Source organism: Arachis hypogaea, chromosome 19, assembly GCF_003086295.3.
Source record: "Arachis hypogaea cultivar Tifrunner chromosome 19, arahy.Tifrunner.gnm2.J5K5, whole genome shotgun sequence".
NCBI lineage: Eukaryota > Viridiplantae > Streptophyta > Magnoliopsida > Fabales > Fabaceae > Arachis > Arachis hypogaea.
In genome coordinates this window covers 34385254-34408893 of record NC_092054.1, presented here as the reverse complement: position 1 = coordinate 34408893, position 23640 = coordinate 34385254, and the positions used below count along the sequence as shown (strand labels likewise).

Genomic DNA, 23640 nt, shown 5'->3' with positions numbered 1-23640 from the left:
CAGCTCAACATATCCATATCTTTCTTTCTTGTTTTTTTCTCTCATCAACATATCCATATTTCACTCCAAGCTATTTAGTTGTTTTCGGGTATAAACTCCAAGCTAATTTATACCTTAAGTAATAGAATTAAACTTTTTGTCCACTCATCCACTAAACCAACCTACTCATTCCTAACTCTTTTTCTGTTAACTTTACTAAAAAAATACAAACCTAGTAAAACATTCCATTGTTTTAATTGGAGTCCAATCATTCTGGCCCACCTTATACACTGTATTCTATGTTGGCCCATTCAACATTTTTACTAAAGCCAAAACATGAGCCGTTTAGCAGCCGCGCTCAAGATAATACTACCTAGGGACAAACTAAGAAATTTCATTCTTTTTTCTACGGATAACGCCACAGCAGGTCAACTACTCACCATGATCTGCATACTCAGATGTTCACGTGAATAATTTCTATTCAAATCTATGCGGTCAGTATATTTAAATTAATATATCAACGCTATACAATTACTATATACCGGTATGTCATTGACATACCTGAAAATCTTTCTAATTTTTATATATTATCTTATTATTTTAATTTAAATATTTGAATAGATCTTATTAATTAATTTTATAATAAAATTAATATTTATATACTAAAATAAAAATAACATATAAAAATTGATAAAATATATTTTTAATTAAAACTAATAAAATATAAATTTTAGAAAGTACTAAGAGTAATAAAAAAAATAAATATTTATTTTGATAGTGATTGAAATAAATAAAAAAAAAAATTGATGATATTTTTTATATAATATATTTTTAGTACTCTTAGTATTCTTTTTTAGTATGTTATAATTTTTTTATTATTATTATTTACGATTAATATTTTATTTAATTTACTTTACCTAATAGGATCAATAAATTATATTATAAAAAGATAATAATAAAATAATATAAAAAAATTACAATTATAAAAATGTATAATGTCAAACAAATAATTAACAAAAAATAAAAATAATAAATAATAAAAAAGAGAGTTCATATAAACAAAAATAATAAGAATTTTATAAATAATATAATAACATGCATAAAAGATAAAATTGGTAAAATATAAATAAAGATTGAATGTTGATGGTTAAAAGTGGTGAAATGCAGAAACTTAAAATTGTTGCTTCTTATAAACATAATTTTGAATGCAAAATCATTTTTAGGTTTACGAAAGAAAAAATTTGCCATTCAAAAAATCTCTTTCAACATGTTTTCCAAACACAACCTATATTATAGGGCCTAAGCAGTAGCACTAAATAGGATTGTCTCAATGGAGGAGAAATAATGACCTAATCACATACTAATCACTTCATATTCGGTTTTATTTATTCTCTATTCCAATAGTTTTTCAAGACTGATCCATTTTGTTACTTGACACATTCCAATTGTATTTTTGAACAGGCAAATTCCATTAGTAATTTTTGAATATGTGAAAATATTATTGCATAATTCGATACTTAGATACAAATTTTATTTTGGGTTGATAACATAATTTAAAGCATTATTTTGAAGATTAAGCATAACACAATTAACCCGCTAAGTCAACGTATTTAACCTACGGAAAAAAAGGGGCTAGACGAGAATAGAAGTATCCGCTGATGGCCGAATTAGTGTTGCAACAAAAATAAAATGCATTCACAAGTTCTACTAAGATTGAGGATCACATTACCAGCTAATTTGACAACCATAAAAAAGACCAATTCCAAAGACACCATTTCCTGTTCTAATCCAGCTGAAACAGCAGCAAAACCTCAAGGTTGGTGACTGCAATTTTCAACGGATTGCTTATCTAGGAAAAAAATCCTACAACTAAATCTTATAGAAAAAAGAGGAAACGGGAAATTATGCCGCGCGCGTAGAGCCTATCTCCGGAATATAGTTTTCATTCACTCCGCATTCAGAGCTCATCCTGCAAATACATGGCAAGAAGAGAATTATAAAATGTAATATTAGCTTTCAAACTTGATATCGTGTGAAGATTAATGAGGTGAGAATCATACATGTTTGTCCTCTTCGTTGTCTTCCCCAGATTCTTTTGATTCGGAATCAGACTCATGGCTAGCTTCAGAATCTTCCTCGTCTTCCTCGGCCTAGACAACGTATGAAGTTAATTTCATTGTAATCGGGTAACATGATATCAGGAATCAGTGGTTAGTTATACTTACATCAGAGTCAGCAGGATCATCCTTTGATTCCTGGTAAAAAAAGTAATATTGCAAGATCAATTTAACAGAATGAAATATCATCTCAAAAATGAATAATGAAGCAGGTAAGGACAAAAGCTCACCTCCTCTGCTTTCTTCTTCTCAGCCTCCTCAAATGCTGCCTTCTCAGCCTGCAAATATTTTTCATTTAAGAAATCAGATACATTATTTAGCATAAAAAATACAATACATGTAAGGCAAAATACACAGTGAACCGAAACTACTTACATCCTTTTGCTTGCCCCATGTTTCTTCGGCCAGTTGCTTAGCGTATTCAGGATCATCGGTAAGCAAGACATTGTCAAACAAGGTTCCAGATTTGACCTGACAAATAAATAGCTTGCTTTTCACTTTGGATCCAAAAGGATCAAGATAATGCAATGTAATTAAGCATAGAAAATGAAAAGTTTACCTGCCAAAGTTCAATGCCGACATACTTCAACTTGGGGAAAACATAGAGGTCGGGGTCATCCTTGAAATCTGATAAAATTATTTTTCAGATGACAAGTCAATGGATGGACAACACTTCATTGGCTATTTATCTTTTACTATATTGTATTATTGTCTTAGTTGATATTTGTCTATTCTAATTTTTTTGTCAAGGAAGAAACAGCATTGATGAATTAAATTAAATCCATGAAATTGAAAAACTACTTTGTGGTTCTGTAATTTCTAGCATACACTATTTGCTACCTAGTAACATTTTTATTATTGAAAATATTAAATATATAAATCTAGATTCTAACTTTTTTAGTGTGTGTATAAAAATTTTCATAAAAATATTATAATTATTCTAATATTATTTTAATTAACTTTAATATTCAAATTTCAAATCAAATCTTTATATAATAAAATTAGAGTTTCATTTAAAATTAGAATGCATGTTTTATTCTTTAAAAGACCCAAACATAAAAGTTAATATTTTAAGCTAATCCTCTCTTCTAGGAAAAAATATATTATATACTACAATTTTAACTCCAATGTCCAAATCATGTATAAAAGAATTTATTTTAACAAGTATTGCAAAATAAAGCTGACAATATACCAGGGTTGTCAATCATAGGTGCCTTCCACTTTCCTTTGTAGTTGGGGTTCTTAATTTTCTGCAAAGATTATAGCATGCAAAGTCAGAAACCAATCCATTCCCAAACAAATGTCATGGCATACAATCTCCACGCACCTTTGCTTTCCATGGGCCCTTGTACTCAGGGTTGGCAATGGTAGGTGCTGTCCACTCACCATCTTCTTCATCATCCCAATCTTCGGGCTAAAGCAAGCAAGCAAAAGTTAGTCTCACTAGTGGTTGAGATAACATGTGAAATAAGCAGAAATGGGAAACAGCAAATTCATGAATACCTTCTTGGCATCAGGATCCGGGATCTCCTTTGGGATGTCATCATACCCCTATAAGTATACAATATCAGTAAATATACTACATAGTACAACACAGCAAGAGAAGATGTTTTGAGAAAGTCAGTACCTCTGGCTTCTTATCCTCGGGATCAGGAATGTACTCTTTGTCATCCCAGTCTTCGGGCTGCAGTTATATATATATTTTTGTAATTAGAAATCATCAATACTCAAAACCTATATGGCGATTACAATAAAACAGCAAAGCAGTGGGAAGAAGAGTACCTTTTTGGCCTCAGGATCCTTGATTTTCTTTGGAGGGAGAAGATCCCAATCAGTATAGAGACTGCCAACTTGCTTCTCCACATTATCAATCAGGATGCTGTAGGTTGCATCTGGACGGAGGATAAATGTGTACACGTGAGTTAGTTGGTCAGTCTCGCATGGAACTTCCTTCTTTATCAAGTGGTTTGTGTCATTGTAGGTCAAAATAGCATGTACTTTCTTGGTACTGTAACCACAGATGTCTGGTCCAAACATGATACTGCAACAGAACAACAAAAAGTCAGGAAAATAAGCCATCTTAACATGTCTAAGGGATTCTGTAGTGAAAAGGCTGTGAAAAAAAAGGGAATCGTTTAAATTACCTGTAAGGAGTTTCCCCACCAAATTTCTTCTGATCAACATCACCGCTAAGCAACTTCATGTAACCACCACCACAGTCAAGCTTCTGTTCATGCTTGACAGAAAATTGGAAGACTAGGGTCTTATCTTTATTGCTGAATTCAGGGAACTCAGCAGAAATAGCATAGAATCTGTAGTCCTCGCTTGTTTGAATACCTGTGGAGATATCAAACATTCAAACGAACCTAAATCAATACCCTTTTTTAAGCAAATGTAAACGCTAGGAAGCATATACATGGATGTAAACAAAGTAATTCAGTTTACCTTTGTCATTAGCATCTCCATTCCATTGACCAGATGTGTAGTTCCACTCCCCGGCCAAGTTCTCATCTCTCTTCCAATCAGATTTAACCCAACGGCTCTCCCACCCATCTTTAAATTCAGAAAATGCGTATAAACACACACAAGTTAGATAAAACAGAAAAGTAAATAAAAGAAAAAAAGAAAGGGAAAGAAAGACTGAGTAAATATTCGGGAATCAGGATGAATCATGAACATGGATTAGTGGGGCACAGGGACAGAAACCCAATTCAAAAATAGAAAATAAGGTTTTTCCTAACAAGGGTTTAGGCATTGGAAAAACCAAAATTGTCCACTTTCACACTCTTAACCAATGCCATTCGAGCGGGCACTCACTTAACCAATGCTTCTTTTGGACACTCTTTAGCTAAATCCCAGAAAATAAAGTAGTTACAGTAGGTTTACTTTAAAAAAAAAGTACTCTCGAGTCTCAAGATAAATAATAGCAAATATTTGCAGCCTAAAAAAGCTCAGTAACACCAGCAGCACTTTTTAGAAGTAGATTCCCGACTTTAAACAGGGAGGAGGAAAAAGGCACCTCAGAGAATGCGCATTCAACTCCAGAAATTTTTGACAAAATGATATTAGTTTTTAACAAATAAAATTAAGCTAATCCTTTGGGAAACACGATAAACTCTAAACAAAATCAAATCAGCACGACTGCAAAATGGCAATAAAGAAAATCATGATGGTTAGAAGCAAATCCGAGCACAGTTTTTCAGATCTAATCCAGACGATGACATTTCAAAAGTCGAACTATCGAAGCCATCAGATCGAGGCTCAAACACCTAAAACGAAACTTTGATCGGAACAAAAGGGCGCCAATTCGACAAAACGATAATGCACACAGAAAAATAAAGAGCAAAAGAAAATCCTCAAACAACCGAAAACGGAAGCTGACGATCTAGAAATAGAAAATTGTACCATCGAAGCGTTCTTCGAAGAAGACCTTGGCGGAAGCGAAGACCAAGAGGGAGAGAAGAACGAGGGAGAGAAGGTTAGGGTGCCGCACCCTAAGCGCCATTGCTATCGAAGGGGGAAGCTATTAGAGAGAGAAAGCGATGAGAGAGAAAGAAAAGGTTCCTGCAGCTCCCCTGAGCTCTCCTGGTTTCTATATAGTGTAGTGAGTAGTGATTTGCCTTTTTCCGCTTTGGTTATTCAGCGGGGTGGGTAGAATTGGAAATGGACGTGGTTTCTTCACACGTGGCAAAAGAAAGCCACTGAACGAGTACCACGTTTTTACATCTTGTCACGGGAGTGACGTGGCGACATGTCATTGGTTAACTGGGGAGCGTATTACCATTGTACACGTCAGCGGAAACGTTTAGCGGCTCCGGCGAGATTTTGGTTCGTAGCTTAACTTCCATTCCGTTATATTCCCTGCCTGAGGTTATGTTGCAAGCTCATTAGCTCAAGATTCAATTTCATCCCCTTAAAAATAAGTAATAACGATTAATTTTTACAATAATATGGATTTGGATATGAATTTTAGCTGTACGAAATCTTTTTTGATAGGTCATTTATAATAATCATTATTAGAATTTGTTCGAAATAATGTCTTAAATTTGAGGATAAAACACTTATATAAACCAAAAGCTAATCTAATATTATTTAAATCACCTAAAATAAAAAATATTACTTAAATATTTTTATGTAAATTAAATTTATTGATTCAATTTATATATTTTAATAGTAAATCGAATAAATGTGTATCGAATTATATGAAATATTATATCTAAACATAAATCGAAGTTTTATAATTTGAATTAGCTATTGTAACACTAGTAGATTCAATTTATTATTGTATAATATATATATAATAAATCGAATCGGCTTGATTCGATTTGCTATCTGTATAGATTATTAAAATATTTATTTATTCTATATTAAATTTTAAAACATAAATGTCAATAAGAAAATACCCATTTGAATCCAAATAAAATATAAAAAAAAATAAAAACGAATAAGAATAGAAATTCAACTTTTGTGTTTTAGTTCAAATTTCAGAAAATTTACATTTCTATAAACTTATAAATTTAAAACGAAATAATAAACGATTTCTAAAAATTTATTAAAAATAATCATTTGACTCATTAGCATCTAAAAAATCATTATCGAGCCTTTTAATGGTAAAAAATTAATATAAATTATAGCCTTTTAAAGTGGCATAAGAGTTAAAACTTGAATTTTTTCAAGTCAGAAATAATAAATAGTTATACATTATAAAATAACCAACTATATTTATAAAATATGTAAATTGAGAAATAATTAAAATGACTAATTATATTATAAAATGACCAACTATATATATTTACATATTGATAAATCAATATTATATCAATATGTAAATTGATATAATATTTTAATTATAATTTAATTGATATAATATTTTAAAATGACCAGCTACATTATAATAATTAAAATATTATATCAATTATTGATATAATATTTTAATTATAATCTAATTGATATAATATTTTAAAAATTAAAATATTATATTAATTAGATTATAATTAAAATAGTATATCAATTTACATATTGATATAATATTATATATATATAGTTGGTCATTTTAATAATTTTTCAATTTACATATTGTATAAATATAGTTTGTCATTTATAATGTATAATTATCTGTTATTTCTGATTCTGAAAAAATTCAAATTTTAACTCCTATACTATCTTAGAGGGCTATACTTAGGGATGGCAATACCACCCGAACCGCGGATACCCACCCCGCCCTTACCCGTTCGGGCACGGGTAATTACCTGTCCCGCACCGGGTCGAATTTTTAGCGGAGCGGATTCTTGGGAGGGGCGGGGGCGGGATCGGGTTTTGGTAATACCTGCCCCGCTATATATATAATATATATAATTTAAATATATAATATGTATAATATATATAAAATAATTAGTAAATGATTAATAATATTGTATCATATTTAAATTTTTACTTTAATTTATATTATGTATGTGATGATGGTTATATAAATTTTGAAATTTAATTTTATTTATTGGATTTTAATAATTATAGGGGCGGGGCAGGTACTCGTAAGGGCGTGTTAGGGTTCAACGTTTTACTACCCGCGGGTAGAAGCGGGACGGGTTCTATGCGGCTTGTTGTATGGCGGGGTTCTACATATATAACTTCTTTACACTAACTTAAACCTCGTCGCTTTATCTCGTCGACCATCTATGTCAGGCAATGGTTTTTGCATTTTTTCAAGGTTAAGTTAGTGCGTGTCGTGGAATAAATAATGGAATAAAAGATGGATTATCATTAAGTAATAGTGAAATAATTTATCAGAGCTTTGGCTACTAAGAGTTTTGGACATCCTACTCTTAGCCCTTATTATGATGCCTCGTTAAAATCTCCTTCAGAAAATCCTTCTTGAAAAAAAATCACGAAGTCGAAAAAAAGAGTACACCAGAGAGCAAGATACGCTTTTTAGCTGTAGTACTTCTTCAAGTTGTATGCGTACCACGACCTTGGGAGTTCACTTCCTTGCAAGTTGGACACTTTGAAGTAACCCTTTCATGAGACTTTAATGATCTCGTAGGGCCTTTTTCAATTCGTAGTCAGCTTTCCTTCACCCGACCTTTGCATTCCGATGTCATTTTAAATTAGTATGAGGTCGTTTGTGGTGAAGTTTCTCTGATGACTCTCTTGTTGTATCTTATGGATACTCTTTACTTCAATGTTTCCTCCTTTATCCGAGTTTGTTGTCGAACTTCTGGTAGGAGATTGAGTTCTTTCTTTTGAGCTCGGACATTTTCTACTTCGTCGTAGAATCTAACCCTTGGAGATTCTTCATTGACTTCTATAGGAATCATGGCTTCTATGCCATAAGCAAGTCAAAAAGGAGATTCTCCAGTTGTTGTGTGAGGAGTTGTCCGGTATGTCCAAAAAACTTGAGGGAGTTCTTCGGCCTATGCTCCCTTTGCGTCTTGTAGTCGGCGCTTTAGCTTAGCTAATATGATTTTATTTGTAACCTCTGCTTGTCCATTGGCTTGGTGATGTTCTATCGACGTGAACTGGTGCTTTATTTTGAGGCTTGCCACTAAACTTTTGAAGGATGAGTCAGTAAATTGAGTTTCATTGTCTATGGTGATGGAGTGTGGAACTCCAAATTGGATGTTTATGTTCTTGTAGAGAAATTTCTAACTTCTTTGAGCTGTGATGGTTGCTAGAGATTTTGTCTCGATCCACTTAGTGAAATAATCAATCCCCACTATGAGGTATTTTACTTGCCCGGACGCTTGGGGAATGGACCAAGGAGATCTAAGTCTCATTTTGCAAATGGTCAAAGTAAAGTGATGCTAATGAGCTCTTCTAAAAGGTGCCACATGGAAGTTAGCATGCTTCTGGCAAGGCGGACATTTTTTGACGAAGTCGGCTGCCTTTTTATGTAAGATTAGCCAAAAGAAACCAGCTCGGATCACTTTTTTAGCTAGTGATCATGCTCCTAGATGGTTTTCGCATATGCCGTTGTGAACTTCCTCTAAGACTTCATTAGTCTTGGAGGTCGGGACACACTTTAGTGAAGGTGTAAATATTCCTCTTTTATAGAGGACGTTGTGAACCAAAGTGTAGTTTTGTGCTTCCTTTATAGGCCTCCTTGCTTTCTTCTTTAGAGATGATATCAAATTTGAGATATTCAATAATAGGGTTCATCCAGCCAAAGTTTAGATTGGTGCTAGATGATTTAGAGAGGGCATCAGCTCGGGTATTATATTTTCGGGTTATATGTTGGTCCTCTACTTCCTGGAATTGAGCTAATTGTTCCAGTGTTTCTTCCAATTACTTATTCATGTTGAGATCTTTAACTTGGTAAGTTTCATTTATTTGAGAAGTTATTAATTGAGAGTCACTAAATACTGTTAATTTTACTGGCCCAACCTCTTTGCCTAGCTTCAAGCCAGTAAGCATGGCCTTGTACTCTGCTTGATTGTTGGAGGCTGAGAACTCAAATTTCAATAAAAGCTCTATCCGAGTTCCTTATTCACTTTCAAGGATGATTCTTGCTCCATTTTCAGCTTTGTTGGATGATCCATCTACATACAAACTCCAGGCTGTAAGACTTCCTTGGGCTTTTGTGTACTCTGCTAAGAAGTTGGTCAGGTATTGAGATTTGATTGTTGTTTGAGTTTCATACTTTAAGTCGAACTTGGATAGTTCTATTACCCACTGTATTATTCAACCTGCAATATCTGTCTTCTGGAAGATGTGATTCATAGGTTGATTAGTTCAAACCTCTATGGTATGGATCTGGAAATAAGGTTGGAGCCTTTTAAAGGTGAGGACAAGGGCATACGTGAACTTCTCTATCTTTTGATAGTTTAGCTCTGCCTCCTGTAGGAATTTGCTGACAAAATAAATTGATTGTTGTCTGTTCCCATCTTCTCAGACAAGAGCAAAGGCTATAGCCTTACTTTTGAAGTCTTGAAAGGCTTGCTCACATTCTAGAGTCCATTGGAATTGACAACCTTTCTTGAGTATTGAGAATATGGGTAGAGACTTTAGGGCCAACCCTGCCAAGAACTTGGATAAGGCTGCTAACCTTTCATTTAATTATTGAACTTCTTTTAGACAAGTTGGGCTTTTCATCTCAAGTATTGCTTTGTATTTGATCGGGTTGGCCTCAATGCTCCTTTGGGTGAGCATGAAACCTAAGAACTTCCCGGTTTCTACTGAAAATATACACTTTGAGGGATTCAATCTCATCATGTGCTCTCTGATTGTGTTGAATACCTCAACTAAGTCGGACAAGAGACTGGTGTCTTCCTTTGTTTTGATGAGCATGTGATCAACGTAGACTTCCATCAACTTTCCAAGGTGGAATGAAAACACTTTGTTCATTAGTCATTGATATGTGATTCCGGCATTTTTTAGTCCAAAAAGCATTACCACATAACAATAATTAGCTCTTGGAGTAATGAAGGAAGTTTTCTCTTGGTCTGACTTTAGATCAGAAATTGGTTGTATCCCGAGCATGCATCCATAAAGGACAAATATCTATAACCCAAAGTTGAATCTACCAGGGCATTAATGCAAGGAAGCAGATATGGGTCTTTAGGACAAGCTTTGTTGAGGTCAGTGTAGTCGACACACATTCTCCACTTTCCATTCTATTTCTTCACCAGTACCACATTGGCTTACCACAAAGGGTATTTGACTTCCCTGATGAACCGGCTTCTAACAAAGCTTGGACCTGCTCTTCAACGACTTGTGTTCTCTCAAAGCTGAGCTTTCATCATTTTTGTTGCACAGGTTGTGAGCCTGGGTAAATGGCAAGCCTCTGACTCATGAGATCAGGGTGTATTCCTGGCATGCTTTCCAGGTGAATAGATCGGAGATTTATTGTTGGAGCTTAACGAGATCTACCTTCAATTCTTTGTTCAAGCTGGCTCCTATGCTTGTTGTTTTTTTTACTTGATCTCCGATTTGGACCTCTTCAGTCTTTCTGTCAGATTGGGGCCTTAGTTCTTCTTGTACTTGGATACCATCGAGCTCAATGGTGTTGGCTTCCTTTCCCTTAATGCTTCCACGTAGATTCAAGCTTTCATTATAACACTTTCATTCCAACTTCTAATCTCCTCTTATAGTAGTGATTTTCTCTAAAGTTGGGAAATACATGTAGAGATGAGGAGTGAAAACAACCACCGCTAGTCAGTTCAAGGTTGTTTGACCTATCACTGCATTATAGGCTGATGCTACGTCAATTACAATGTAGTCTATACTTGAAGTTCTGGACTTCATTCCTTTACCGAAAGTGGTGTGTAATGGGATGAAGCCAAGAGGTCGAATGGAGGTGTCTACCAACCAAAAAGGGTATCGGGATAGGCTTTCACATCTTTCTCTTCTAACCCGAGCTTAGCGAAGACGGGCTTGAATAGTATGTCAGCCGAGCTTCCTTGGTCCACCAGAGTTCTGTATAGATTTGCATTGGCGAGTATCATTGTAATCACCACCGGATCATTGTGGTCGGGAGTTCTCCCTTGAGCATCTTCTTTTGTGAAGGAGATGGTGGGTAGGTCTGGTATTTCGAGTTCGTCCCCGACTTGGTAGATTTTCTTCAAATGCCTTTTTGGAGAAAACTTAGTTACTCGACCTTCTATAAATCCTCCAGCTATCATATGGATGTGTCTATCAGAGGTGTGTGGTGGCCAATTTCGTCGACTCTTGTTTTCCTCATCTCTCTTCCTTTTTCCTGGATCATCCGACCTTTCTGCAAGGTATCTTTTTAATTGACCTTCTCTGACCAGTTTTTCTATCATAATTTTCAAGTCGTAGCAATCACTGGTGGAAGCCCATACAAATTGTGATATTCACAGTATTCTGTTCAGCTTTCACTTTTCTTGTTCTTGATAGGGCGAGGAGGTGAAAGCTTTTCGATATGGCAAATCTTCCTGTAGATGTCGACAAGAGAAACCCCTAGAGGGGTGTAGTTATAGTACCTTCGAGACTTATCTGAGCTGTACTCCTCCTTTTTCTTTGCATGTCCCGAGTCTGATGAGAAGGATTTTGTCTTGGAACTGGTAGGGGTGTTCATGGTCCGGCCCGGCCCGAAGACCCGACCCGGTCCAGAACTTTTTAGGGGCTAATTTTATGTGATTTTATCGGGTCTAGAGCCGGGTAAGGATCTCAAAAATAAACCCGGTCATTATTTCGAGTCGGGTCCGGGCCATAGTTCGGGTCACCCGAACTCGGTCTGGTGGCCCGGTCATCATACACAATTAATATTTTGTGTTATTAGTGATAGATGATGGCTATTCTTATGTGAAATTTAAGTATTATAAACCTTAATATTTTGTGTTATTAGTCATTATAAGACTATAAGTTAATGTTTTATATTTAAAATGCATAAGACTTTAGACTAATGCATAATATTGTGTTATTTGTATTGATTTAAATATTTAGTGTTATTAGACAATATTAGTATTGATTGTGGTTATACTTTAATTTTAGGGAAGGGTTGGTTCTTGTTATATTTTTCTAAATGAATTTTACCATGTCAAATAATGGTTGGAGTTTTGGAAATTTGGATATTTTCACATGCTAACTTACAAGAAGGTAATGTTAACGGCCTGGTTTTTACCCGGTATAATCATGGCCCGAAAGTGTGTAGGTTTCATCAGGTCTAGGGCCAGGTTCAGGTCTAATAAATAGGTCCGGTATATATTTCAGGTCGGGTTTAGGTCACATCAAACCCGGTTTCACCCGACCCATGAACAGCCGTAGGAACTAGTTCTCTAAGTCGGGAGTTTTCTTCCATGTTGATATATTTTTCTCATCGTTTTTGGACCTCGTACAAAAGGTCAGGTGTCGCTTTGATATGGTTTAATAAAATGACCCTTCTTTAAAGCCATTAACTAGCCCCACCATTACTCCCTCTGGAGGTAAAATTTGAATTTCCAAGCAACCTTTGTTGAATCACTCCGTATAAGCTCGGAGAGTTTCTCCGACCTCTTGTTTGACCCCAAGGAGACTTGGAGCGTGCTTGACTTTATCTTTCTGAATGAAAAATCATGTGAGAAGCTTCTTCTCAAGATCATCGAAACAAGTCATCAACTTAGGTGGTAAGCTATCGAACCACTTCATTGCCGCTTTAGTTAACGTTGTCGGAAAAACTTTGCAATGGGTTGCATCAGATGTGTCGGCTAAATACATCCGACTTTTGAAGTTACTGAGGTGATGTCTTGGGTCGGTCGTCCTATCATAGAGGTCTAAGTCGGAGTTTTTAAAGTTCCTGGGAATCTTAGTCCGCATGATCTCTTCTATTAATAGATCTCTTCCTCCAAAAGGACTTTCCTCTTGATCTGCACGGTTGCTCCGATTTCGAAAGTCGGCTTCTAATTTTTGCAATTTTTCTTTCAATTCTCTTCGTCGTCGCACCTCCCTTCGTAAGTCTTTTTCAACATCTTTGTTGCTCTATTTCCTGTTCGAGTTGCTCTAATCATTCGTGATGCCCATGTGCGACACCCATGACTTTCGTTAGGTGTGGGAGTTTCTCATTCTTGGGTGGATATATTTCTGAATTGATTCTCCGTGGTTGAGAGTTTTCCGACATCCCCATCCCATGAGAACCAGTTGCTCTATCATGTCGTGGAGGCATCATGAGTGATCGATCATCGTTGTGAGGTTCTGGTTCTGATTCAGACGTCGTGTGTCTGTCTTCAAATTGATTGTCTGCCGTCATTGGATGTAGACTTCCAGGTCCCTGGTAATGGCGCCAATGTTCCGAGGGTTACCTGAAATGGAGTTGCTTTTGGGCTTGGACATGAGGTCCAGACTCCTTTTGAGGCAACGTCCAACTTTCGTTGATATCGAGGTGCCGCCGTCCAAGTTTCTCGTGAGGAGGTGGGGGGATGGTACTTGTAAGGGACTTTGATTCTTAAGTTAGTAAGGATTTAAAGTAGATTTTTTGTAGATTGGGTCTTGAATATACCTGAGGGTGATAGTGTATTTACAGTAGAATATATAACCACCTTTTAGAGTAGTTCCACTTTTGATGGTGGATGACCGTTCCCTTTTTATAGGAAAGTTGTTGAGATCTCCCTTATAGATGAGTGGGAGATATCTTAGGAGTCGGTTACTTATTCGGATAAGTAGGACCAGACTCTTGTCGCTGTGTCCAACCTCTATAAAGTTGGGTATGGGGTGGATCAAATATCTTAAATGGGCTTTATCCATTTTGGGTCAGGCTATATTTTTGGGCCAAGGAATGAACAACATTTAAAGAAGTACAAAATCTTCACTCTTATTTTTCTTAGAGGTATAATGGATCGGATTGGTTCCGTTTAGAAAAAAGTAAGAGTCGAATCGATTAAATTTGATCAATTGGTATTGGATCATTTTAAAGGTTTTTTTTGTGACTAGATCCGAACTAATCAAAATTGATTAAATTCAGATTTTAAAAAAATATTACATGAATAAGTATTTTAGTAATCAAGTCTCAGCTATATCTCTAAAAAGTTAAAATTTTTAAAGAGTTTAATATTGATCTGTGAATAGCGTAAACAGTTTTATATGATAATCTAATTAAATTAAATTATTTTGTCTATATTATTTTTTAAATAATAAATTTAAAAGTTAATTACTTTTGATTATATGAAAATATATAATTAGATGCATGCTCTTTGACACTGTTAGTATATTAAAATTATTTTTATAATAGCATAAATTCATAAATTTTTTGAAATAAATACAAAAATTTATTATAAAAAACACATAAAATTTTTGAAAAACTCATTTTTTAAATGAAAAAAAGCTCTTTTTTTTAAGAAAATGCATAAATAATATACATAACAAAATATGAATAATAGAACAAAAAATGGTATTTAGAGAAAAAATGTAACATAACAAAATGAAGAAAAATAAAACTAAAAAAAAAATTAGCAAAGGGAAAAAGAAAGAGAATAAGGTAGATAATAGTAATAATGGTTAATGGAACTTTGTGAGAATGATATCATTTTCCATCATCTCCTATTTCTATTTTAAAAAAAAAAGTCCTCCGTCTCCTCCTTATTTTTGTCACAAGTTCTCGTTTATTTATTTTTGTAGAGAAGACGAATATCTATATTATCCATAGATATTATTTTTGTAAATTAAAAAAATAACAAAAACACTAATATAACATAATAATTATAAAATAAAACAATCTAACATAATTAAATTTACAAGCTAAAACTCATAATATATTGATTATATTCATTATAAAAATAACATAGTTTAAAATGGAGGGTGAGAATGTGAGATTTAGAAAAAGAAAGTTGAGGTTGATGGCAAAATCTATATCACTATGTGCGAAAGAATGTAGACTAAAAAAGAAAAATAATATTAATTTTTCTTTAGTATATCCTCATTATCTTTATTCTTTTAGATATTTAGTTGAAAACTTAGTTGAAAAACAATTTATTCATCTTATGATATTGGATGAGATATATTTAAATTTGCAAAGTTAGCACAAATTAATTTTGTTATAACTGCACACTCTTGGGTGAAGTGCAAGGGGACTCATGTACGAGGGTAAATAAGAAATCACACTATGTGAATTTTTTTAGGAAAAACAATATAATTCAACAACAATCACACCTGCGATTTCTTTTATATAAAATATAAGTTGAGTGTGGCAGAAATGAAGATGTTGAGATGGATGAGTGGTCATACGCGATTGGATAAAATAAGGAATGAAGATATAAGGGAGAGAGTTGGAGTAGCACCCATTGTGGAAAAGATGGTTGAATCGCGTCTCAAGTGGTTTGGACATATGAGAAGAAAACTGATAGAACATCCAGTCAGGAGGGTGGATGAGATAGAAGATGGACAAAGGGCGAAAGGCAGAGGAAGACATAAGAAGACCATCCATGAGGTGGTCAAACGAGATCTACATGTAAACGGTCTCTCTGTAGACATGATACATGACAGAGCACAATGGCATCGTTTGATTCATGTGGCCGACCCCACTTAGTGGGACAAAGCTTTGTTGTTGTTGTAGGGTATGGTTTTTTTTCAAAAATTTAAAAAATGAAATCACACCTTTTGATTTCTATATTTGAAAAATTTTAAAGTAGAAAATGTGAAATTGTGATTTTTTAATTTTGAAATGAGTATAAGAATTGTCTATCACAATATTATTAGAAAGTATGGTATTTAACGCCATTGTGATGTCAGAGGAGAATAAATCGGATGGTTCAAATTGATTGAAGAGTAATCAGACGATCCGAGTGTTAATCTTATTCAAGAAGTGAGTCATCTTTGGTTGACCTTTGGTAACTCGTCTGAGGAACGGATTTGATACGAATAGAGGTTCGTGGTAAGTAGGCTAAGTTGTGGGATTCTCTAGTGGCCTAAACCTAGCTCTGTATACCCTTCGAACTTGGTCCATTTTGTAAAAGTTATGAATGTACACTTGCCAATCTAGCCATGATTTGCACAACAAGTAAATACTGTTGATATGGAATCAGGTCCACTTGGAATTCACCACAATCACAACTTGTCGATGTAGGCCAACTGCATACTCCACTCTACTAGACATCTCACACACTTCAAAGACCTCAATCTACCGGTCGAAATAATTAAATTGGATGTTTCTCAATGCACACTGATTTGCATGCAATTTAGAGATCATAAATTCAGAGAAAACATATCCATCATTAATGTGAGCCTCAACTTTGGCTCTTTTTTTGGTAAACAACTCATTAAACCATAAAATGTTGCCTTGACAAGTGTAGTGACTGGATATTGCGCGTCCCCTTCAAGATCAAATTGATGCACTCCACTAGATTCATAGTTATACGACCTCATCAGTATCTACTATCGAATGACAAAGCATACTGTTCACATGGGATCCAGTTCAGCAGTTAGTGTAAGCTTCACATCACATAAATGCTGATAACGCAACTCGTATTTGCGAACCGTCCTCAAATATCCTACAATAAAAAAAGTTCAATAACAATAACAATAACAAACTTCAATATATTCAAATTTATCTATGTTGACGATAAACTTTTGCAGGTATGGTGCCTTGAACTTTCTCAAAAAGTTTGACTCTATATGCTTGATGCAAAACATGTGGAAAGCTCTATGAGGCGACCAAGCTCCGCAATAACTGAACTAATGGAGTCGTGTTGATTAGAGATAAGGCCCCTATCATCTCGTGTAACCACATGTTGGCGCAAGTTACTAAGAAAAAAGTGTCACACATCAGAAGCCTCTCCCTCCACAATGATAAATGCAATAGGCACAATATTATTGTTACCATCCTGTGAAACTACAACTAATAGACAATCCTAATATTTTCTATACAAGTGAGTCTCATCTACCTGACAACTGATTTACAATGTCTTAGTGCTCTAATATAAGGGTAATAACTCCAGAAGACTTGATGTAATACTCGGATATCAATTACCAAGTCATCCCCCTAGTACGCACGCATGGTTTCAAAAAGGACGACTATTGATGGCTCCTTGTGACACATGGCCTTAAACCATATGGACAAAGTTTTATACGAAGCTTTCCAACTTCTGAAGATTTTTTCACTGACTTTTGCTTTACTAATCATACTTTGTGATAACTTATGGTTTAATGAACTTTGCTTGTACTTCTACAATGACTGATTTCAACTTTATAGAGGGGTTAGCCTCTACCAACGGCTTTATTACTTTTGCAATTTTATTAGAATCCAGCTTCGAATGGTCTTAAGAAATGGTGGCTCTAGTACAGGTGTGACTACCATCGTACCTTCTTATCTTCTTGTTGGAAAAACTCAACAAAGGTTCAAACAAGAACCTGTCTAACAACGGAAGCACCAAAAAATAATTTTCTCACAACTTGTGTGATTAAATAGGCAATACCAAAAGATACTCCAAGCAGCAAATATAATGGTAGAAATTAAATAATTAGACACCATAATTTTAATGTGAAAAAACCCCTAAAGAGGGACAAAAACCCACGGGACTTAGTCTCGAAAAATCTTTCACTATCAAAATAATGGGTACAAAATCAGTCTTCCTAGTGACACTAGGGCATCTCAACAATCAACAAAATACATCATCAAAACTGATGGAATCAACATAAACCCTCTACAAAGTGGGTATCTCAAATCAGACAAAGGATAAAGCAATACAACTTGCAAGTTATATCCTAATATTCATCTCTACACCAGGAATAACATACTAAATTTTCATAAGAAATGGAGCAAGTTTACCGGTTCAATTGGATAAAAAATGGCTTGCCCTTTTCCCCCAAATTCTTCTTCTCCTTCAACGCCGAAGCAGGGCTTCATTTTTCTTTTCATTCAAAATGAATGGATCTACTCTCTCTCTCTCTCTCTCTCTCTCTCTCTCTCTCTCTCTCTCTCTCTCTCTCTCTCTGCCTGTGCCGCTTTTTTTCTTTCTTTATTTTTTTGTTTTTAATATATGTGTGGGCCCACTTGAGATTGGGGACCCACCAACAAATCTCCCCCTCACGAATTCAAGTGAGGATAGACTGCTCCATCAAGCCCGCCTTCTCTTTGCAGGAATCAAACTTCACTGCAGGTAAACTCTTAGTCATCATATTTGAACCATTATCATCAGTATGGATCTTCTCAAGTGCATATGACTTCATCTCAAGTGCTTGATGTATCTATTGATACCTCACCTCTATGTGCTTCGATCTGGAATGAAACGTCGGATTCTTGCTGAGATGGATAGCACTCTAACTGTCACAAAATAACACAAACTTCTTTTAATTGATGCCTAACTCTTGTAGAAATTTCTTCATCCACAAGAGTTCCTTAAAAGCTTCAACAACAGCAATGTATTCTACTTCTGTAGTAGACAAAGCAACACATTTCTGAAGTCGAGATTGCCACGACACAGCTCCCCCTGCAAAAGTCATCATATAACTAGAAGTAGACTTTCTTGAATCAAGATCCCCAGCCATATCTGCATCTGTGTAACCATCCAACACAGGTTGGCCACCTCCAAAGCATAAACAAACTCTAGAAGTATCATTAAGGTATCTGAGAATCTACTTCACTGCTTGCCAGTATTTCTTGCCAGGATTAGAGAGAAACTGACTAACAACTCTAACGGCATGAGCAATATCCGGCCTGGTGCAAACCATAGCATACATCAAACTGCCAACTGCAAATGCATATGGAATCTTCTTCATTTCTGCTTTCTCTTTCTCACTTGTAGGACATTGCTGTGAACTCAGCTTGAAATGACTAGCAAGTGGAGTACTAACAGGTTTGGAATTACTCATGCTAAACCTCTCTAAAACATTCTCAATGTACTTCTGCTGTGACAACCACAGTTTCCCATTTTCCCTGTCACGAGTCATACTCATGTCAAGGACTTTTTTACAGGACCCAAATCCTTCATAGCAAAGGATCTGTTCAAGTCTTTCTTAAGACTTTCAATCTTCTTAGTGTCATGACCAATAATCAATGTCATCAACATAAAGCAAGAGAATTAAAAAATTACCATCAGAGAATTTCTTAACATACACACAATGATAAGAAGTCTTACTATACCCATGACCTTCCATGAAGGAATCAAACTTTGTGTACCACTGCCTTGGCGCTTGCTTCAGCCCATATAAGATCTTCTTCAACTTGTATACAAGGTGCTCCTTTCCTTTAACCTCGAAACCCTCTAGTTGCTCCATATAAATTTCTTTATCTATGTCCCCGTGAAGGAATGCAGTCTTCACATCAAGCTGCTCAACATATAAATTCAAGCTAGCTGCCAATCCAAGCACAATTCGAATAGAGGACATCTTCACAACTGGAGAGAAAATCTCCTCAAAATCAATACCTTTCTTTTGCTCAAAGCCTTTCATAACCAATCGAGCTTTATACCTTGGCCGTGAGACATTTTCATCCGCTTTCAATTTGAACACCCATTTATTCTTGAATGCTCTCTCACCCTTCGGTAGCATCACCAATTTAAAAGTATGATTCTCATGCAAGGATTTCATTTCTTCTTGCATGGCTTTCAACCAATCTTCCTTACGCTCATCAGACATAGCTTCCTGGTAGCTCTCTGACTCCCCAGTCTCAGTGTTCATCAGATACTCATGAGGAGAGTATTTCTGAGAAGGATGACGCTCTCTAGTAGATCTTCTCAATTTAGGCTCAACTGGCGGTTCAGGTGGAACTTCAACATCTGGCACCTCAGGTTGAGGTGTAGGTTCATCATGCAAATCATCACCATCATTATCAACTTATACATCTCTCCCATCAACAGGAGGTCTAGTGGAAGGACCAGGTTCATCATCAGCAGAACGTCTAATAGTTATTGTTGGCTTATTTGTCTTCTCCAAATCTTCAATAGTTTGATCTTCATGAAAAATCACATCTCGCCTTCTAATTATCTTCTTACTCACCAGATCCCATAATCTGTAACTAAAGTCTTTGTGACCATAACCCATGAAGATACAGTGCTTTGAGTTTCCATCAAATTTAGACCTTTCATCTCTTGGAATGTGAACAAAAGCCCTGCAGCCAAACACTCGCAAGTGACTATAGGAGACATCTTTCCCTCTCCAAACTTTCTCTGGAACATTACCATTTAGTGGAACTGAAGGAGAAAGGTTGATCAAATCTACTGCAGTCCTTATTGCTTCACCCCAAAAGGATTTAGGCAACTTTGCATGAGAGAAAGCATACACCTGACTCTATCATTGATAGTGTGATTCATTCTCTTTGCAACTCTATTATGTTGAGGAGTCTTAGGAACCGTATTCTCAAGCTTGATCCCATGTCCTTTGCAATACTCTTCAAATAGACCCCTGTATTCACCACCATTATCTGCTCGAACACATTTCAATTTCCTTCCTATTTCTCTTTCAACACTTGCATGAAAGTGTTTGAAGATACCGAGTACCTGGTCTTTAGATTTCAAAATAAAAGCCCACACTTTTAACAAAAATAATCATAAATAAAAGTAACAAATTATGATGCACTACCTAGTGTATTAGCATCTATAGTGCAAACATCAGTGTGAACTAAATCTAGAATATATGATATCCTATGAGGTCCAGAACTATGAAATGATACTCTAGCATGCTTCCCAATAAAACAATGAGTACAAGTATTTAAAGTTGTACCTTTCACAGAAAGTGAGTGCTTCTTGGCTAAGACCCTTAGTCCTTTCTCGCTCAAGTGACCAAGACGTATATGTCACAAATCAGAAGAGAAATTATCAGCTAGATTCACCTTTTCTTTGCACAATTTTCCTTGCAACCGGTAGATAGTAGTGAAACTATTGTCTTCTTTAGCAACAATGAGAGCCTCTTTGGTAATCTTACATTTTTCACTACCAAAGGAAGTGCAATACCCCTTTTGATCCAATGCCTTCACTGAAATGAGATTGAACCGCATATCTAGCGCATGCCTAATATTCTTCAACTGCAACTTGCATCCCATGTTGGTTTCAAGCCACATATCACCCATACCAATGATATCACACACTCCTTTATCTCCCAATTTGATCTTGCCAAAATTTCAAACAGTATAAGAAGTGAAAAATTCACGCCTCAAAGTGACATGACATGAGGCACCAGAGTCCGTAATTCAAGTGGAATCATCACAGACAAGATTCACATAATTTTCATCATATGTGATAAGAACATCTTCATAAATAATAGCAGTAGTTTCTTTATCACTATCTTTACCTTTGTCTTCGTTTCTTCCCCTTGATTGTTCTCTTTTCAAGAACCTACAATACCTCTTGATATGCCTCGGCTTGCCACAATGGTGAAAAATGAACTCCTTTCTTCGCTTGTACTTTTCTCTTGGCTTGCTTCAACTCTCTGACTTGTCAGAACTGTGCAGTTTTCTACTTTGAGTTGTCCTCTATGACTCTGAAATAAGTGCTTCTGACTGGGAGGAGGCATTAGTCAAATCTTGTTCTCTTCTTCTGGCTTCTTCATTCAACATGCTCTCTTTAACTATTGCTATCGTCAACTTTCCATTTAGATATGAGTTAGTTAGTGTTACAAACAGAACTTCCTAACTATTAGACAAATAGCTCAATAACAACAAGGCTCGCAACTCATCATTCAAAGTGATTTCATTATTTGTCAGTTGGTTCACCTTCTCCTGAAAGGTGCTTAAGTGTTCCGGCATTGATTTACCTTCAATATACTTCATATTAATAAGCTTCCTAATCAAGAATGCTTTGTTTTGCACATTCTTCCTCTTATATAACTCCTTCAATTTCTTTCACATATTTCTGGCATTCTTTTTGGTGTCAACATGTGGATACACACTGAGATCAAGCCATTGCCTAATCAAAGCAAATGCCTTTTGATTCAGCTTCTTACATTCAGTATCGGATTTGGTACCTTTGGATTTATCCCCCTCCACATGATCATATAAGTCCTTGATATACAACATATCTTCCATGAGGGTCTTCTAAATTGAATAATTTTGTGAATTCAATTTAACCATATTTTGCCCATGAGTATTTTTCTCCATTTAATCAGCACAGAAATAAACAACCAGGACTCTGATACCACTTTGTTGGGAAGACTCAACAAAGATTCAAACAAGAACCTGTCTAATAGCAGAAGCACCAAAAAATAATTTTTTCACAACCTGTGCGATTAAATAGGCAATACCAAAAGATACTCCAAGCAGCAAATATAATGCTAGAAATTAAATAACCAGACACCAGAATTTTAACGTGGCCCAAAGAGGGACAAAAAATCCATGGGACCTAGTCTAGAAAAATCTTCCACTATCAAAATAATGGGTACACAATTAGTCTTCCTAGTGACACTAGGGCATCTCAACAATAAAAAAAATACATCATCAAAACTGATGGAATCAACATAAATCCTCTACAAAGTGGTTATCTCAAATCAGATAAAAGAGAAGGTAATACAACTAGCAAGTTATATTCTAATGTTCATCTCTATACCAGGAATAACATACTAAAATTTTATAAGAAATTGAGCAAGTTTACCGGTTCAATCAGATAAAAAATGGCTTGTCTTTTTCTCCCAAATTCTTTTTCTTCTCCTAAACCCTAAACTCTCTCTCTCTCTTGTAGCCTGTGCCACTTTCTTTATTTATTTTTTTTATTTTTAATATGTGTGTAGGTCCCACTTGAGATTGGGGACCTACCAACACTTCTAACAGTACTTCCTACGGATCAAGCTAACCTTGATAAACCAATTACAACTTGTGCCGTATTGTGTATATTTAGCATATAATGTCATTTGTTCTGATTCAAATACCCGATAATCTACACCTTTGTGGTGGTGTAATCTTTGATTGCCCTAATAACAACCTCTCCATTGTGCTGAATTTCATTCCCATGGCGACCGTCTGTCACAGTAGGAGGCTCTACGACAATAACACTATGAAATAAATATTTAATAAATAAGTATTAAATAAATAAAATTAAAATTAAAATTAAAATCTATCTATAAATTATAAATCATAAATAAATATTTATGAATTTATATTTCTAAAATCAATTAAAATTATACATTATAAATAAGTATTTAATAAATTAATATAAATATATATTTATTCCTAATCAAGTAATTATGTAAAATTTAA

General features: G+C 35.2%; 1 protein-coding gene across 1 annotated transcript; it reads right to left on the bottom strand.

Moving 5' to 3' along the window:
• Nucleotides 1-1612: 1612 nt before the first annotated feature.
• Nucleotides 1613-5841, bottom strand: LOC112775527 (calreticulin). The gene is made up of 14 exons (XM_025819200.3): nucleotides 5502-5841; nucleotides 4542-4649; nucleotides 4241-4433; nucleotides 3879-4137; nucleotides 3724-3780; nucleotides 3600-3647; nucleotides 3424-3510; nucleotides 3289-3346; nucleotides 2656-2723; nucleotides 2472-2567; nucleotides 2327-2374; nucleotides 2205-2234; nucleotides 2040-2129; nucleotides 1613-1948 (listed from the first exon to the last, which is right to left on the bottom strand). The coding sequence occupies exons 1-14, from the start codon at nucleotides 5599-5601 to the stop codon at nucleotides 1937-1939; spliced, it is 1254 nt and encodes a 417-aa protein (XP_025674985.1). The 5' UTR covers nucleotides 5602-5841; the 3' UTR covers nucleotides 1613-1936.
• Nucleotides 5842-23640: the final 17799 nt, after the last annotated feature.

Excerpts from the sequence above, each read along its gene's own strand:
- LOC112775527 (XM_025819200.3), bottom strand. The coding sequence starts at position 5,601 with ATGGCGCTTAGGGTGCGGCACCCTAACCTTCTCTCCCTCGTTCTTCTC. Across the intron at positions 4,650-5,501 it reads CTTCGAAGAACGCTTCGATG|ATGGGTGGGAGAGCCGTTGG; the intron begins GTACAATTTTCT and ends CTGAATTTAAAG. Across the intron at positions 2,568-2,655 it reads TCGGCATTGAACTTTGGCAG|GTCAAATCTGGAACCTTGTT; the intron begins GTAAACTTTTCA and ends TTTATTTGTCAG.